This window comes from Apostichopus japonicus, chromosome 13 (genome assembly GCF_037975245.1).
Source record: "Apostichopus japonicus isolate 1M-3 chromosome 13, ASM3797524v1, whole genome shotgun sequence".
NCBI lineage: Eukaryota > Metazoa > Echinodermata > Holothuroidea > Aspidochirotida > Stichopodidae > Apostichopus > Apostichopus japonicus.
The window spans coordinates 22671329-22685962 of record NC_092573.1 but is presented as its reverse complement, the minus strand read 5'-3'; the positions used below and the strand labels follow the sequence as shown (position 1 = coordinate 22685962).

The 14634-nt window shown below is 36.4% G+C and overlaps 2 protein-coding genes across 11 annotated transcripts in view; one reads left to right on the top strand and one right to left on the bottom strand.

Moving 5' to 3' along the window:
* LOC139979112 (PAN2-PAN3 deadenylation complex catalytic subunit PAN2-like) overlaps positions 1-12269 on the top strand; it is a 27641-nt gene extending 15372 nt beyond the window's left edge. For 7 of the 9 annotated variants that reach the window (XM_071989793.1, XM_071989791.1, XM_071989792.1 and 4 more), the window contains exons 16-26: positions 369-481; positions 939-1037; positions 1456-1577; positions 2273-2378; positions 3403-3531; positions 4153-4303; positions 5258-5418; positions 6020-6163; positions 6601-6780; positions 7044-7137; positions 8308-12269. In XM_071989793.1, coding sequence (XP_071845894.1) covers positions 369-481; positions 939-1037; positions 1456-1577; positions 2273-2378; positions 3403-3531; positions 4153-4303; positions 5258-5418; positions 6020-6163; positions 6601-6780; positions 7044-7137; positions 8308-8489 — 1481 coding nt within the window. In that variant the 3' untranslated portion in view covers positions 8490-12269. The remainder of the gene's footprint in view (positions 1-368; positions 482-938; positions 1038-1455; positions 1578-2272; positions 2379-3402; positions 3532-4152; positions 4304-5257; positions 5419-6019; positions 6164-6600; positions 6781-7043; positions 7138-8307) is intronic. The other 2 variants (XR_011797086.1, XM_071989799.1) reach the window with 2 other exon arrangements.
* Positions 8858-14634, bottom strand: part of LOC139979113 (OTU domain-containing protein 7B-like) — a 17075-nt gene continuing 11298 nt past the window's right edge. For both annotated transcript variants that reach the window (XM_071989801.1, XM_071989800.1), the window contains exon 9: positions 8858-14407. In XM_071989801.1, the coding sequence (XP_071845902.1) occupies positions 13344-14407 (1064 nt within the window). In that variant the 3' untranslated portion in view covers positions 8858-13343. The remainder of the gene's footprint in view (positions 14408-14634) is intronic.

Sequence of the window (14634 nt, the reverse complement as noted above, 5' to 3'; positions counted from 1 at the left end):
TACTAAAGAAATAAAAACAATATATCAGAGTCCTTAGTTTGTGATCTTGATCGTGTTACAAATTTTAGACGAGACTACAGGAGAGAAAGAAATGTATGTTCTGTTCGTTTTGTTTTTCTGAAGAAAAAACATCCATCTTTCATAATTATTGACCTATATGTAAGACTTTGCCAAGACAAGTTTCTTGGAAATGAACCCTTGTAAAACATTAGACTGATTAATAATCACCTATAGATTAATTAGTAGATATTACCAACATGGAGGTGACTACAGGTATGTAACTTGTTTGAAGAAGTACCTTGACTTGAATTTATTTAGTTGGATGATGTTCTTGTTTATACCAAACACTTTATTTATATCGATTTCAGCTCCTGGCAAAGCAATTAACAAAGTTGACTTTGTAACTGTTCTTCAGAAGAGTATGTGTTCAGACCAGTCAACTTATACCTTCTGTGAGGACTGTAAGAAGTACCAGCCATCGGTGAGTATCTCTATAACTCATAACTTGCATTTTAGTTTTATTGTACAGCAATACATCCCATCAAACCAAGTTTGTTACAATTACTCGTATTTGATCACTACCAAATATTTCCCTCTATAAGTTTACTAACATTGGCATTAAGTAATAATACAACCTTCAATAGTTTTTTTTTGGAACAAAACATTTTACAAAATATGTCTCCATCAAGGAAACAGGAAAGTAATGAATTAGGCTGAATGGTACAAGTTTTAGACTTGCTCAAGTCATCAAATGTGCAGAAACATGAAGAGCTGCTATTCCTTTAATATCTCATAGTCAATGGGCTGCGTTTCAACAATTGTAAGATCTTTCAAAGGTAAAAGGCAAATGTTTGTTTCCTCCCCCTATGGTTAATCTTCTGGCACCATTTTCTACAGCTATCCTGTTTATGTTTCTTTTCATTTTTAAAAACTACTAGGTCCAAACGAGAAGTTATCAGAGGTTACAAGATGTTATAGCTATCAATTGTCACATTGAAACTCAAGGAGATGAAATGTTTTGGCGGAAACAGCTGGAAGTAAGTCTCTTTGGAATTTGATATTAAATTTGGGGGGAAAACCCTGGAATTTGTTAAATATCCAAAGCAGTTTAGCTTTCACAGACCACTATTGGTGGTACCACAACAGATGGCAGTCTGACTGAATCAGTTTTGGTTGTGAAATAATTGAGAAGTCACCTTAGGTCGTTAATGGTGTTCTATATGGCATTCCACACAACTTCATACGGTGTTCAAGTGGATAGTTCCCCTCGATGATATAATCTGAGATGGATTTATACGTAAGCATGCTACGCGAAGACGTCAGATATCATCTTATAAAAGTGTAAGCAGTTGTTTCTTCTTGTTCTTGTAACATTCCAGCATTTGCTCATGAAGTGTAAACTATGTTGATTAAAATATACGAGGAATTTCATATTTTTGCCCCTTTCTTATCCAGAATGACTCGGAAACAATTGAAGAGACAATAGTAGAGGAAACTTGGGTTAAACCTTGTAAATTTGGCGATGATTGCACAAGATCCGACTGCAAGTTTGGCCATGGAGGAAAACCTGTAATAAAGTAAGGATTGGACTTCTTGACAGCAAATTACCAGAAAGGGGTCTTTTGCTAAGTCTTTTTCAGAGTTATGATAAAATACTTCATTTGGTTGGTAGGGTGATAGGGCAATGTTATGGTAGGCCTTTGAATGGATAAGGAATGGAAATGTGTAATAGTTGTGAGAGGAGATTGTGAATGATAAATGATAGGAATGAGTAACTAAGTGTGTAAATATTAAATGATTTTCATTTTTACTTTTTTTGGACAGTTAATAGAATCCCACACAATGGAACGACAAAAATTGGATTCTGGGATTCTTTTTACATACCTGAAGTAATTTCTTTCTTAGTGACTTAAAGCAGGTTACCATTCTGTCAGTTTTGGTTAATCTTGCTAAGATAATATCGAGTCAAGAACTTTTTCTGTATTACAGTGATGAAAAACTCGTAAAATTAATCAACAAAAAATTTCGTGCAAATGCAAAGAAAAAATCTTTACTCACAAATTAAATTTTAGAAGTATCGAAACAGTTCACAACACATGCACATGTTTTATTATATTGTATATGTTATATTGTATTATATATTATTTTATAAATTTTACCAAATATGCAGATAACTGCCGTGTCAGTATAGATAGAAAACAACACCATGACTGCAGCTTCCAGCAAAGTTCTGCCATGAATTCTCTTGTTTTATTATTTGATTTGATTGAAGGAGGCGGCCACCGAGCATGTCAGATTCTGTGAAGTGGGTTCCGTTGAAGATTTACATGAGGTTGAAGGAGGATGGTATGGTGGATGTTAAGGAATTCCCTGATGACGTAAGGAACAAAAAATTATTCCTGATGATTTTTCTGTATCATTTCAGACTGGACAGAATATACTAAAGATTTGTAGTCACAAACTGCTGAGCATGATACATCCAATTTATGTTTGTAGATGACTGAATTGTGCAGTGTTTGCCCATTGCACTCACACAGTGCATAATTACTATCTATTTTGTCAAAAGAGTTGATATCCAAATGAAACCAACCATCATATATTTATTTTGTGCAAAAGTTCCTTGTAACGAACAATTCCCCAAAAACAGGTAAACATAAATTCTAAGCGGTTTTGACATATCATAAATTGAAAGTTCAGGGGTTCACCATGTTGTCAGTATGTGATGTCATAGTGTCACTAGCAGGTGATATCTCTTTGTTATCCTTTGTTCATACTTTTGTGTTAAAAGCAAGCAGCATGCTATAGAAAAAATGGCAGTTTTGTGTATTGTGTTAATAGTATTGTGTAATGTTAATAATATTGTGTAATGTTAATCATATTGTGTAATGTTAATCGTATTGTGTAATGTTAATAGTATTATGTAATGTTAATAATATTGCATAATGTTAATAGTATTGTGTAATGTTAACAGCAGAAGTAAACAGCATTTGCAAAATATCACCTTTATCAATAAAAATTAACAAAGAAACTTCAAGCAAAATTGACCCTATGATGTCACTTGTAGATTAACTCAAGTCTTCAGCCTAATATAAATATCCTTAAAATAGAACAACATTTTTCTCAACTAGCAATTGTTTTCTTGGTAATGATTTCCCCTCTAACTACTCATGTAAGATTCCATTTAGCTTATAGAAAGTATCTGCTCAACCTGTCTTCATTAAAAATTTTGAAATCAGATATTGGCTCTAAAAATCTTTAAATATTCCAACCTGTTCATTTCCAGATCTCAAACTGTCTCTGTGACCATTTCACTATATGTCAAACTGGCAGTCTTTGTCTTGAAATATATCCAATTTCAATGTTATTATATATTCCTATTTTGTTTTGCCTATCTCACGGTAGAAATCTGCAGAGGAAGGCTACCTGCCGTATTCTCTCCATGCCAGCTTGGTTCATGTCGTGGATCCAAAGACCGGTGGAAACCTGCTCGCACATATCAATGTTGGCAACACTTATCACAAGAGAAAGGAGGTAAATTAATAAATCTTCATAGCACATCAGTTTATGTACTTTTCATCCTATTTATAAATTTATATTTATACCGGAATAAATAAAATTGTGAAAAAAAAAAGAAGGAAATATGATCTTGGTTTTTAGCACTGGAAGCAAACGTAATAAATATTGTAAATATTGGATGAAGTTTGCACTTCACAGGTGGGTGGGTCTGCATGCTAACTTAAAGTCAGTATTGGGTTAAAAATCTTGTATGCAGTGTTACTGTTGAATATTTTCATGCCAATTGGCTTTCTGGGGTCTTTTTCATTATAAAAACTTAGAGGAAAGCAACCCAGATCAAATTTATTCTATGTAGTTTAATGTTAGTTCTTACATTAGTATTTACTAACAAACATGGACGTTTTTGAAAAGAACGATTGGTATAAAATTAGATTGATATTCTACAGTGTCATTTAAATATGAGCAAAGTTTGAGACCTGTTTTGTCAGGGTTGGTTTCAGCAATCTCTTTATAAAAAATTCAAGAGATTGTGACATCAACAAGATATTAAAGAACTGAGTGAACTCCTGGTTTAAATAGTCAAACCATTTCTATAAGGATGCTGATACAATCATTATGTGTTTTCTATTTCATCAGGGTGTCACACATTCTCAGTGGTATTTATTCAATGACTTCTCCATCGAGTCAATCGACAAGTTGGAGGCGATCGACTTCAACATGGATTGGAAAGTCCCGTGCATTCTATACTTTGTAAACAGCAGAATAAATGAGAAATACGACCTGGAAAGTAAGAAGCTACTCGATCAAATAATAGTTATGCCAAAAGAACTTCAAAGATATGCATGTCTGCATCTATGAATATTCATAGAACACTTTTCTTGGAAGTTCATATTCAGTTGATTGTGTTAATATTACAGTCAGTTGGGACATGTCCCTTCTATACTAAGACCACTCCATATTGTACTCCAGTATCTTAACTTCAACAGGTTACTTTCCATCAACCATATTGCGAGTTTAAGATATTAAAATGGGGCTTTCAACTTGAATACAGTGTGGAATAGGGTTTCTTCACTTCAAGAAAAGTTTTACGTTGCCTGTCTCTGGAATAACCCATTAAAGAGGAGTTAGGGCCAAGTACAAATCTCAGTTCAGTTCAGTGGTATTTTGTCCAACAATATATTCAACCAGTCCATTGACATAACATGAAATGAACCAAATCCAGGAGTTGAGGGATGCTTCCATGCATTTATTACTAAATAACAGAATAAATTAGAAAGTATGATCTAAATAGTATCTACTTTATCAAGTCTTAAATATGAAAAATTAAGGCAAAGCATTTAATAACAAATTAAAGGGTGACTGCAGGCAAAATATTAGTCTTGATATGTTATAGTCCGAGAAAAACAGGAAAAAACTGATTGCCAGTTATGTTTCTGAAGGACTGACCTAGTATTCTGTGTGTTAGGCTATATAGTCCATTGATGAATCAAGTGTATTAGGCTACAGTATATAGTCCATTGATGAATCAAGTGTGTTAGGCTACAGTATATAGTCTATTGATGAATCTCAGCTGTTTAAAGGGTCATTATAGAAGGTTCATAGAAATACCTTGTGGGTTGATAGCAATGTTTGTAATGGTCTACAACACACAAGAATTTATTTTGTCCCCAAGTTCATTCTTTAATGTAATTTTTGCTAGCAATGATCGGCATTTCAAAGTATTTTGACTCTGTCTCGACAGTTCATAACCCTAATGAAGTCAGCATCCTACAACCCAGAGCCTCCTTAGCTGAACACAGTTTTGTCCAACCTCACATGACATTCACTCCCCTCGGTCCAGGTGAGGCCATCAAGGAAGGTGACTTAGTCGGGTTAGACGCAGAGTTTGTGTCTCTCAATAAGGTACGTATTGATGAACGCCAGGCTGATTCAAATCAGATCTTTGGCCACATTCTTTGTGGTGCCTGACTATGAAATGATACTGATGTGTGTATGACAATCTAAATCAGCAAATGTTAAGTGAGTCGGCCTATGTTTATCATGAATGATTCAATTAATAAGCACAGTCTAAATGAGTTATGTCCCAACTCACTAAGTATCTCAATGTAAAGTTACACAAAGAAGTTTGTGAAATCTTTCTCCAAATGACCAAATGCCATCATAACATGAAAATGTTGCATTATAAACTTATATAAGTCATGGAAGTGAATACATTTCAACATTATGATATAACCAAATAGCTTTGGCATAGATGGTAAAAAGTGGAACAATTAAGCCTTTCTGCGAGAATTAGTTTTCTCAAAATCATTATGATGCAATTTAATGTCCAACAAGTTTGTTTTTAGTTTCAAGGAGCTTAGATGATGGTATCTGTTTGTTAGTGTCAATAATGCAACTGTGGTTTGTGAAGTAGAATAAAAACTCCTAATTATATGAGCTAAGAAGAAAAATTGAAATCTATTGATAGCTTTTTGGGTGAATGATATTTTCTCAACCTTTGTAGGAGGAAGCTGAAATTCGTAGCGATGGAACTCGTTCCACTATCAAACCAAGTCAAATGTCAGTGGCGAGGATAACCTGTGTGAGAGGCGGAGACGAGAAGAACATGGTAGCATTCATAGACGACTACATATCCACTCAAGAACAGGTAAAAAATATCAATTTACAAAAGTGTATTTATAGCTTAGTCTAGTTTGGTGAATCCAAAAGGTTAGGAAACCAACAGAAGCTCATTTGGAAACACAGACTTACATGAAGCCTTCTCTCTTTCATGAGTATGCAGATAATTATGAGGCAGGCATGTAATTGCCACACCCATTCCTGCTCCCAGCAAGAGACATATAAATACCTCCCATCTGACAGAGGATATTATACCTCAGCATCTGTCAGTGAGCACATTCTCAGATACTGTTCTATTCATTCTGGTACGGGTGATGGATTACCTCACTTGGTCTGCTACTAGGATACCATTCATGTATTATTTAATGTTCTATTCCTTCTGGTACAGGTGGTGGATTACCTCACTTGGTCTTCTACTGGTATACCATTAATGCATTATTTGATGTTCTATTCATTCTGGTACAGGTGGTGGATTATCTCACTCGTTTCTCTGGAATACATCCCGGAGATCTGGACGCTACGCTTTCCCAAAAGCATTTGACAACACTGAAGGTGACCTACCTGAAACTTCGACATCTGGTGGATTGTGGAGCAACGTTTGTCGGACATGGACTCAGGAAAGACTTCCGAGTCATAAATCTGTTGGTAAGTTAGAACCAGCTGATTAACGATGCTAGTTACAATACTAGTGTACTTTTAGAAATATAATAATAACTCATTGTTATCATAATATATCATTGGTACCATATAACACTACTGTATATGCTACAATATTGTTGTGTATGTTTCATGTTATATATTATGGTACAATATTATTGTATGATACTATGTGAAACGGGTGGTTGAACTTGGGTTTAGACATTTTAACATTTTCTTCGTACTCTAATACATGATGTTTTCTTCCACAGGTCTCTCACAATAAAATTATTGACACTGCTCATTTATACAACTTGCCCACTCAAAGGATAGTATCTCTAAGGTTCCTGGCTTGGTATTTTCTTGGTAGGTAGAAAGAGGCGTTTTATTTATAGTTTTTCAAAGCGATATCTGTAAGTAGCAAAGGATAAGACTGAGGGGCTATCTGTCAGTGTATTGGTGTTGGGTGGTGTGGGAGTGATGTTAACAATGTACTGGTGTCATGTGTATGGGGTGGTATGATGTGGTATGATGTATGTGATGCATGTTTGTATGTTGGTATGATGTGATGTTTGTGTAGTGTTGGGTGGTGTTGGAGTGGTGTTGGTGTTGGGTGGTGTGGGAGTGGTGTTGGGTGGTGTGGTGTGGGAGTGATATTGATATAGTGCTGGTGTTGGGTGGTGTGGGAGTGGTGTTGGGTGTTGTTGGAGTGATATTGACATAGTACTGGTGTTTTGTGTGGGAATGACGTTTGTGTAGTGTTGGGCGGTGTAGGAGTGATGTTGGAGTAGGGTGTAGGTTGGGATGGGGAGGATAGCAGAGTTGAGGGTTGATACAACAGACTCTAAATCCACTGTCTTTGTTGATGTAGGATTATGTTGGATTGTTACTGCTGTAGTAGTTTTGTATTGTCAGTCTCATAACTTGTTAACATAATTTGTTAATATATCTCATACCTGGACAACAACAAACAATAGAAAACATCTGTCATTCCAATCAGAGCATTGTGTATTGTTTGTTTGTTTTCTTTCCTTTAATCATTTCTGCTTGTCCTCACATGTTATCAACTAAATAACTCTTGTTAATGCTGCACAAAGTGGACAAAACATTTTGTTTATTCACTTAGATGATGTCGTGTGTTTATTTTTGACATATTCAAGTTTGTGATATTTGTTTAAAAAATCACCAGTAATGGCCACCTGTGTGCTGAACAGTCTGTTAAAAATAAATAAACTCAGGAGGCATTTTTGTTGCCACTCTAATATCATTTTCATTCACTGAAATATTGATTAATATTATTTAATAAAATGTCAATTTCTGGGATTCAATTAGAGGGTCACAAACAATAGGAAAGCGCTTTTTGAAACTTTCAGCAATTTAGGGATATTTTTAATTTATTTTTTTTGAGATAATACTAATGACACCTTTAATTTCTTGCCTATTATGATAAAGATTAACAGACAAAATAACATGAAAGTGTTGTTTTCTTTTGTACAGTTTAAACTTTCTCTTATTTCTGTCATTCTGTTTTCTCAGAAGGCTTGAGAATCCAGTCTGAGACCCACGACAGTACAGAGGATGCCTGCACTGCGGTCAAACTATATCATTATTACTTAAATCACAGCAACGGAGGACTAGATGAACAGGCCTGGCAGGAAAAACTCAAGGCCTTGTATGAAGAGGGGCGCAAATTGAAATGGAAGGTGCCTCCACCATGAAAAGGGGCGCAAATTGAAATGGAAGGGACCTCCATGAAAAAAGATCTGGATCTGAAAAGTCACTCTATTTGTTATTGTTTATAGTTCTTAACATGGACCAACAAGAAAGTTTGTCTCCTTGGTATGGGCAGGGAGCACAGGGGTGGGGGGGGGCATGAAGGAAAGATTTAGTCTTTCATTTGAAACTTTCCTAGAAGCAAACAGTCATCAAGATACATACTCATAAAATATGTAGTACTAAAATGGATGTAGAATTATGTCATTTGATACTTTATGTTTATAGATGGTTGAGACATTCCACTCACTAGGGTGAAAGGGGAGGGGGTGGGGAGTAGAAACAGGGGTTGGGGAAGTGAGGACTGCATTTGATCACTAACTTCAAGTTCCATGTGTGGGGACTGTTGTGGGTTTGGGTTTTTGATTTTTAACTTCAAGTTCCATGTGTGGGGACTATTTTAGGTTTGGGTTTTGTATTATTAACTTCAAGTTCCATGTGTGGGGACTGATGTGGTTATAGGTCATGGCGAACATGTTGTAGTTATGTATGGTCTGTATATTTACTGAGGTCACACAGAAACGAGGCTTTTGAGTAAAAGTAGGAAATGTACATGTTTCTATTTGTTATGGTTAACAAAAGGAAGATAACAGACCCAGAGAAGGAAAGACATTTTAACACAGGGGTGTGTAAAGTGAAGCTTACTCCCAGCTTCATAACTGGTTCTGCCGTTTAGTTATAAAATAGTGGAGGTTATTCACATTTATTTGGACCAGTGGTATTGACCACTAGATTTTTGGATCACTGGATATTTTTGGACCACTGGATATTGGGGAACAGATACATGGACTACATCAACAATTAATTTTGGTTCTCTTTCAAATTGAATGCTGCTTTAAAGCATTAAGCATAAACCAGTATAAAATAGCTTACAGTCAATCGACCATATCTTTAGCTATGGACAAGATATTGAGATGGGGAGGGGGGGGGGATCATGGGCCTTTCCAAATCATTGTCTATCACAGGGATATCTATTTAAGTTTCTCCTCACAAGTGGGATTTGATTCCCACACCAAAAATGCAGTTCATTCACTGACTTCTCAAGTTTGATATCAAATCAGCTGTTTTGAAACTTTCTGTCCGATGATGGAAACATCACAGATTGATAAACCATTTTGATCAGGATTGATTGATCAGGGATTGATTAACTGTTTAGAGGGTTTGTGAAGCAATCGTGAAATCTGTGACATTTTTGTAATATACGATAGAAGAGGCGCTATTCACTTGTAAAACTGCTGTGTGTCCTTTTCATTTGGACAACAGTTTGTTTCTCTTTAATATCATTTTGGTTTAAATATCAGGTAAGTAACTAATTCCCTGTTGCCATGGTTCAGGGGTATTGTTCAATTCCCATGTAATAATAAATAATATTGACTTTGTTTGTCGAAAAGTTACCCATTTCAAACGGATGTATAGTTTCTTCACTGTATATATATATGTAAATAAAACTTTGTGTTCAATCATAATTGAGACAAAAAAGGGAAACCAAGATCTACATGTTGTCATATTTCCTCAAGCATGGAAACGAATCCTAAACAGACTCAACATAATGACACTCTCTTTAGGTTCACCATTCCTCACTCAGCCTCAGATCATATATCAGTCCTATACAGAATCACCCAAACTGTCACTCAGATTAGGTTCGCCATTCACACTGTATGTTTTTAATCACGGGTACGAATTCGTTTTGACATCCAATATTGTCAATAAAAAAAGTTGGCTTTTACATCGATTGGATGACTGGGTATCAGTTACTTAGTGTTGAAATCGAATGACTATTGACTGACTTGATGATATGTACTATCTATTTAGGGAGGGACAGAAGACTGGGTGGAGCGAGGGACTGAGGAGGGGTGTATGAGGGGTGTATGAGGGACGTGGAAGGGCTTGAGCGAGGGAGGGATGGAGGAAGTGCTTTAGCATGGGAGGAAGGGATTGAGCTAGGGAGGGATGGAGGATGGGGTTGAGCAAGGGATCGAGGAGGAGGGAGAGAGGGGGGGGGGGAGAGACACTTTCAAGAAACACAATTTGCATATACCAAACATATTACATTCACAAAAGATTTAATATATTCAGTGTCGTATAAGAAAGATCATGGGCGCGTTCATGAAAAAGAAAAATGGAAGTAGCACGAACAGGCAACAATTAAAAGATAAAAGTATAATTATTGAGGGGCAATACTGAATCACGTTACCCATAACCTCAATTTCATGCAAAATGAAACCGCTTATCTGTAGATAATATAACTTAAAACTACCTATTTAAATTTAAAAATAAATAAAAACATAGCGAGAAATCATATTTACAGGAAGGAATATGAATTATGGAAGAACCAAGAAAAGCCTTAAAGTAGAAAAACAGTTAAACTCATTGATGCTTCTCAAAAATAAAACCTCTAATAATAAAAACAAAATAACACCAAATGTCTTTATTTATAAAACAAAGTTTTCTAGACTCCTTTTTCTATAACATAAATAAGCAAATTCTTTACAGCTGCTTTAAACAGATCATTTTCAGAGAATAAACAAGACAAGTAGCAGTGATGTACAACTTCAAGTTGGCAATCAACCAATTTTATCTTTTTTTATCAAAAACAATGTCAGCAGTTTGATGTAAGCTAACAGGCACTGTATCTCAGGAAGGGAAACCAGAAAGCAAGTTGGCTTTGTGATTCCTTGACATAAAATTTGCTCAAAATTCCACACCATCTGATTTATGTAGAGCAAGTGACTTAAATTTTGTCCAAGAATTAAGTGAGAACCAGAAAAGTATGTTAGTAAGTATGTTAGCAGGCGTCCATTTTGCACTCTTCCTTTCCCTTAAGTATACACTTATCCTTTATCCACATTTTCCTGGAAAGGACTAGATTTGGTGTTGTGTTCCCGATACTCATGGTATGTCAATAGTCGTACAACTGCACCATTATGAAAAGGAGCAGGTTTGGTGTTAAGTGTGTTCCCATTACTCACGGTATGTCAATAGTCGTACAACTACACCATGATGGAAAGGAGCAGGTTTGGTGTTAAGTTTGTTCCCATTACTCATGGTATGTCAATAGTCGTACAACTGCACCATTATGAAAAGGAGCAGGTTTGGTGTAAAGTGTGTTCCCATTACTCACGGTATGTCAATAGTCGTACAACTACACCATGATGGAAAGGAGCAGGTTTGGTGTTAAGTGTGTTCCCATTTACTCATGGTTTGTCAATAGCCGTACAACTGCACCATGATGGAAAGGAGCAGGTTTGGTGTTAAGTGTGTTCCCATTTACTCATGGTTTGTCAATAGCCGTACAACTGCACCGTGATGGAAAGGAACAGGTTTGGTGTTAAGTGTTCCCATTACTTATGGTATGTCAATAGTCGTACAACTGCACCATAATATTGGAACAGGTTTGGTGTGAAGTGTGTTCCCATTACTCATGGTATGTCAATAGTCGTATTACAAACACCGTGACAGAAGGTGAATCTTCAATTGGTATTAAACATGTTCTAAGAATTGATGGATTTCTCAACATTAAAGAAAGAAACTTAACATTTGACATATATGTTTCCTTATAAAAAACAAAATAAATTAAAAAAACAGTCTCTCTTTGAGATGACAGTGATAATGATGAATACCTGATTAGGTTAGAATTAACAAAGAGGTAGACTTACATTAATGTTTAACATTAGTTTCAACTACTAATAATAGCTTAGTATTCTAATAAATCATAAAATATTAAAGTTTGTAAAACAAAACGGCAGAGATCATATCAAACATTGAAAGTTTTGCTCAAAATTTGAAAGGAAGTAAATGTCTATAGTAGATGAATACCAATTATATCTGTAAACCCACAGATTTCTTTAGCTCCCCCTCCCCCCCCCCCGCCCCTCTAAATCCCCTCAACTCCCCACCTAACCCTAACAAATGTCAAAGGTATGCAAAGTGATAGTAAATGCTAAGTTAATAATGAGCAATACAGAAAAATAAAATTTATTTTCTACACGAGTAAATTAAATTTTTTAAATTAGAAATATCCAATATCTTCTCATTATATCTCATCAGATATTTATTTCTGTCCAGAGGAATAAATAGTTTAATAATGCCATTGTCTTCAGGCAGATAATTTTCAACCATGTATAATGATAATCTGGGCAGTGAAAATTACCTCTCAGAGGTTAACATTGCTGAATTTCAAATTGATGAATAATATACTGTCAAAATTCTTCAATGTGAGTAAACAATTTGGGAGTAAAACATAAGTGGAGAGAGAGACATGAAAATCAGTTTTTGGAAAGATATCAGTAAAATTCTATAACATTTACCTAAAAGGATATTTTATGATCTTACGAAGAGGTAAACAATTGTAAAAACAAGGCCTTTAATATTCAAAATTTCATTCTGAATGTCATTTATGATATGGCAGCTTTCTGCATTATTTATACGATATTCTATAGTAATATAATATCAGTTTCTTATCAGTTTATTGTTACTCATAAACTTTACAAATTTGTTCTTGCTTTTAAAAAAAAAATTGCATATCTACGAATTGAATCCAGAAAAAACTTCTCTTCCAACTTCATTATTAAATATTTGATCTGGGCGTCAAACCGGCAATACTGTTATACTACCCCTCACCATTATCCTTATACGATCAAAGCACAGCATTCTAATTGCATCCATGGAATCAACTATCACATCTCAGTAATTGCTGTCACTGAGATATTCTTGCATGTGAGCCAACATTTTAACTCATTCCAACAACCTATGACCTCATCGTTAAATTATCAATATTAATTTTTTTTTTCTCCATAAGATTAACCTTGATAACATTTTGTACAATAAAACTGTGTTTTCTCGGTTCCATAAAAGGAACAGTCCTTATTCCTGCATTGCATTGAAACGTCTCTTCTGGGAAGGACACCTCTAGGGGCTGGGACTGGACCGTTACTGTTGCCACTGGGACCCAGTGTCGCGCTCTTAGCGGGACCTCTCTTCCCTGGACTGCCGACTGTGTTGTAGTGCGGAGGGCTGCTACCCGCCGTACGGGCACTTCTCGGTTCCTTGTTAGTGCCGGGGCTTCGTGGAGGATTACTGACTGCGTTGTAGTGCGGAGGGCTGCTACCCGCCGTACGGGCACTTCTCGGTTCCTTGTTAGTGCCGGGGCTACGTGGAGGATTACTGACTGCGTTGTATTGCTGAGGGCTGCTACCCGCCGTTCGGGCACTTCTCGGTTCTTTGTTGGTGCCGGGGCTACGTGGAGGATTACTCCTAGAAGATTGGGACCCGGCGGTCATGTTAGTGTAAACGGGGGCATTAGGGGCGTGACCACTATTTAAAGGACTAGTAACCTGGCCACCTTTGGTGCTCGTGTGATTACTTGACCTCTGATTGGCTGATGGGTTAGCCACTACTCTAGAGGCACCAGTTCCTCCTCCGCCTCCTCCTCTCAATGATTGCATCGCCTGTCCATAAGATGGAGGATGCGACCCATCTGTTGCATCTTTAGAAGAAGAGGAAGAAGAGGAAGCTGCAGGAGTCCTCCTCCTTTCAGACTTTCTACGAGCCGAGTCGACATAATCTTTGATCAGGTTCTCGTACTCTGGATGCCTCTTGTCCGACAGAGCGACTCCGATGATGAAATCCGGAGAATTGAAATCCGAGACGGTCACTTTATCCTGGCCGAGCGACCTTTTAGATGATGATGATGATGATGGAATTTTTACAAGGTCTAAATACTTATCAAGCAGTTTTAAGTTCTCCTCTGAGGTGAGTTCAGTGACAATGTTCTTTGAATCGTTAAATTTCCAGGCCAGGCCAGGATCTACTGCAAACTGTACTCGGAGTATCTTATTACCTGCATCGGTTATAGGTATGATATCTGTAAAAGATTGTAGAAGAAGAAGGGTTGATTAATGTGCAAGTTGCATCGCACTGAGTCAAGTCCGTACTGATCATTTGCATTTTGAAACCCAGCTAGCATGTTTCGAACGAAACCAGTCCACGATGGACTCATCCTACCCACATGTCTTCATGAGGCTAAGCTTAATTCTGTTCTTATTGACAAATTACTACCACAGTTATGTACAACTCAAATACAGACTTAAC